The 2,698-nt window shown below is 63.2% G+C and overlaps 1 protein-coding gene across 1 annotated transcript; it reads right to left on the bottom strand.

Annotated features, from left to right (window-relative positions):
- Window positions 1-33: 33 nt before the first annotated feature.
- On the bottom strand, window positions 34-824 carry GUITHDRAFT_149718 (hypothetical protein; the record flags this gene model as incomplete). Its single annotated transcript, XM_005842089.1, has 2 exons — window positions 552-824; window positions 34-336 (listed from the first exon to the last, which is right to left on the bottom strand). Coding segments are annotated over exons 1-2 (432 nt in total), but the record flags the coding sequence as incomplete, so codon positions are not given.
- Between the last annotated feature and the right edge of the window lie 1,874 nt (window positions 825-2,698).

Raw genomic sequence — 2,698 nt, 5'->3', positions numbered from 1 at the left:
GGAGGAGGAGGGGAACAGTAACAACAAGCTCACCGTGCTCTGGTTGCGAAGGATTTCGTACACGGACGAGATGACGTTGTCCGTTCCGTTCCTGTGCCTTCCTCCTCGCTCCCCAGCTTCTTCCTGCCTGCTCCGACCTACGTCCAGCTGCCCTCCTGGCATCCTCTGAGCCTCTTCTGCTATCGCAGAGCCTCCGAAGCTCTGCCTCCCCTTCGAGGAGGAGGAGGAGGAGGAGGAGGAGGAGGAGGAGGAGGAGGAGGGTCCGAATGCGGATACAAAACGCCTGCAGAGCGCGAAGGCTTCGACGAGGTTGCGGTCGATTTTGTCGCAGCATTCCTAGCAGTCTCGGTGAGGAGGGGGAGGGGAAGGAGGAGAAAGGAGACGAGGAAGAAAAAGGAAGGGATATCGAAGGGGGAGGGAAGCAGCGGAAGGGTGCAAGGGGAGAGAAGAGAGGAGGTACGAGGTACGAGGTACACCAGAAGGAGGGAGGACGGAGGACGGAGAGAGGGAAGAGGAGGGGGAGGAGGGAGGAGGTGGATGTCAGTGCTGACCTTATACCCGTCACCCTGTTGCATGCAGCATGAGCAGGTTCGCAGCACAAGCTGGTTATCCGTCTCGCTCGGCTTGTTGGCCTCGTCCTGCTGAGCTTCTACTGGGCTCTGGACACGCTCGGCCTCCATCGGTTGCTGGGGTGCCGCGAGGTCTTGACCCGAGCTCGACCCCAGCTGAGAAGCTCTAGATGGTGACTGCGTCCCCTGCCCTTCTCCCAGCTGGTCCGAGGGGGTCAAACTGCCCCTGGGAGGCTGAGAGGGGGCCACGGGCTGGGGTCCAGCTGGAGGGGGACGGGCTGGCGGAAGGAAGGGATACTGTTTGGCTTCGGCCATGGCCAGCGAGAGGTGAGGAGAGCGTTGGACTTGGTGAGCATGAGGAGGAGGACGCGCTCGTCAAAGCCCGAGGCTGTAGGGCGAGGACGAGGAGCGCCGGGGTCACCGAGGACGAGGACAAGCTTGCCGTGTGAGTTAGAGTAGAGCAGTCCATGCATGGTACCGACGATGGAGCCCTGGGGAAGATCAGGAGGGGGGAGGAGGAGGGAGGGAAGCAGGCAGAAAGGACATTCAGAGGATGGGAAAGGCAAGACGGGAACAAGATGAGGAGGACGAGGAGGAAGAGGAGGAGGAGGGATAAGGGGGGGGGGGGGAGAAGACGCGGCGGGAGCAGTGAGAGGAGGGAACCTGAGTGAGGACGAGGTCGATGGAGGCCGGGGAGTCGTTGAGGCCCATGCCATGATCTCCATCATCAGCAGGATGCCAGATGTAGAAAGTCCCCGACGCCATCCGGTCCCCCAGCCGCAGCTGCAGCTGGTTGCTTTCCCGCGAGAACCTCAGCTGCGCTCTGCTTGGCAGCTGGGAGGGGAAGGGGGAGGAGCCTTCCACCACTCGCTGCAGCGCCTCCGTCCCGTCAGCTCCCTGGGGGGTGGAAGCGATGCCGTTGGACGACACCTGCAGACCTCCCTTCAACCACCCCCCTCTCCTCGTGCTCTCTCTCTCATGCTCCTCACCTGCTCCGACAAGCTCCATCCCTCGGGCAGGTTCACCTGAGATCCCACGCACAGACCCTCCACGCGGGACAGGACGGCAGCACCGAGGGATCCGACCAGCCGCCTGCAGTCTCGTCCCGTCCATCCCTCCTCGCACGAGCAAGTCCCGTGCATGCTGCACACGCCATGCCCTCCGCAAGGGTTCACGTCTCCTCCGGGGCATTGCTTCTCGCACGCCTCCCCCCATCTCCCGCTGTCGCAGCGGCAGACCCCACTAGGCGAGCAAGACCCAGCACCGCTGCAATACATCCCCTCCTGCGTCAGGCCAGGGCAAGCGAGCTCACACTGCTTCCCCGCCCAGCCCGGCTCGCAGAGGCATCGCTCCTCCTCTCCTTCCCCGACACACCGGCCCTTGCCCGAGCACGCCCCTTCCGCTCCACATGGTTGCGAAGCCTCTTGCGTCGAAATGAGAGGAGCTTGAGCAGGAAGCTGATATCCTCCGCTTGCTGCTGGGGGTCGACCGATGTTGCCGCCTCTGCCGGTCCCACCCTGAGGAATTGGAGGCAAGGAGCTGATCAGAGGACCACGGGATCCCGTCGCCTGCTGCTGGTCCGGGGAGGCGAGCCCTCTGTTGTCCGAACTCCCAGATGTGGGAGGGGTGGGTGGGACAAGAGGAGAGGCAAAGGAAGCTGTGGAGGAGGAAGAGGAGGAAGAGGAGGTTGGAGCCCTGGGCGGAGCTGGTGAGGGAGAAGTGGGCGAGAGGAAAGAGGAAGGAGAACGAGGGGCTGGGGGGTTGGTTGTCGGGGAGGAGACTCTTGGAGGACTAGAGAGAGGAGGGGCGGAAGGAGCAGCAATCGGTTGCGAGTAGCCCTGAGCAGGCATTGAAGGAGAATCGCCCTGCACCTTGCCGTCCGATCCTTGCGTCCGAGCGTCCCGTTGCATCCCGCTGTAAGAGTTTGATGAAGGAGGAGAAGGGGAGAACGAGGAGGAGCGAGAGGGGGGGGGGGGAAGAAAGGAGGATGGTGATTTGAGGTGAGGGACGGGAGGAGTAAGAAGAGGGACGGGAAGAGTACGATGAGGAGGAGGAGGAGGGGGAGGAGGAGAAAGGGAGGAGGAGGAGGAGAAAGGGAGGGGGGGGGAGGAGGAGGGAGGGGGGGGGGA

The sequence above is a fragment of the Guillardia theta genome (genome assembly GCF_000315625.1).
Source record: "Guillardia theta CCMP2712 unplaced genomic scaffold GUITHscaffold_1, whole genome shotgun sequence".
Taxonomy (NCBI): Eukaryota; class Cryptophyceae; order Pyrenomonadales; family Geminigeraceae; genus Guillardia; species Guillardia theta.
The sequence above is the reverse complement of the archived record's forward strand: the minus strand, read 5'-3'. Positions and strand labels throughout refer to the sequence as shown.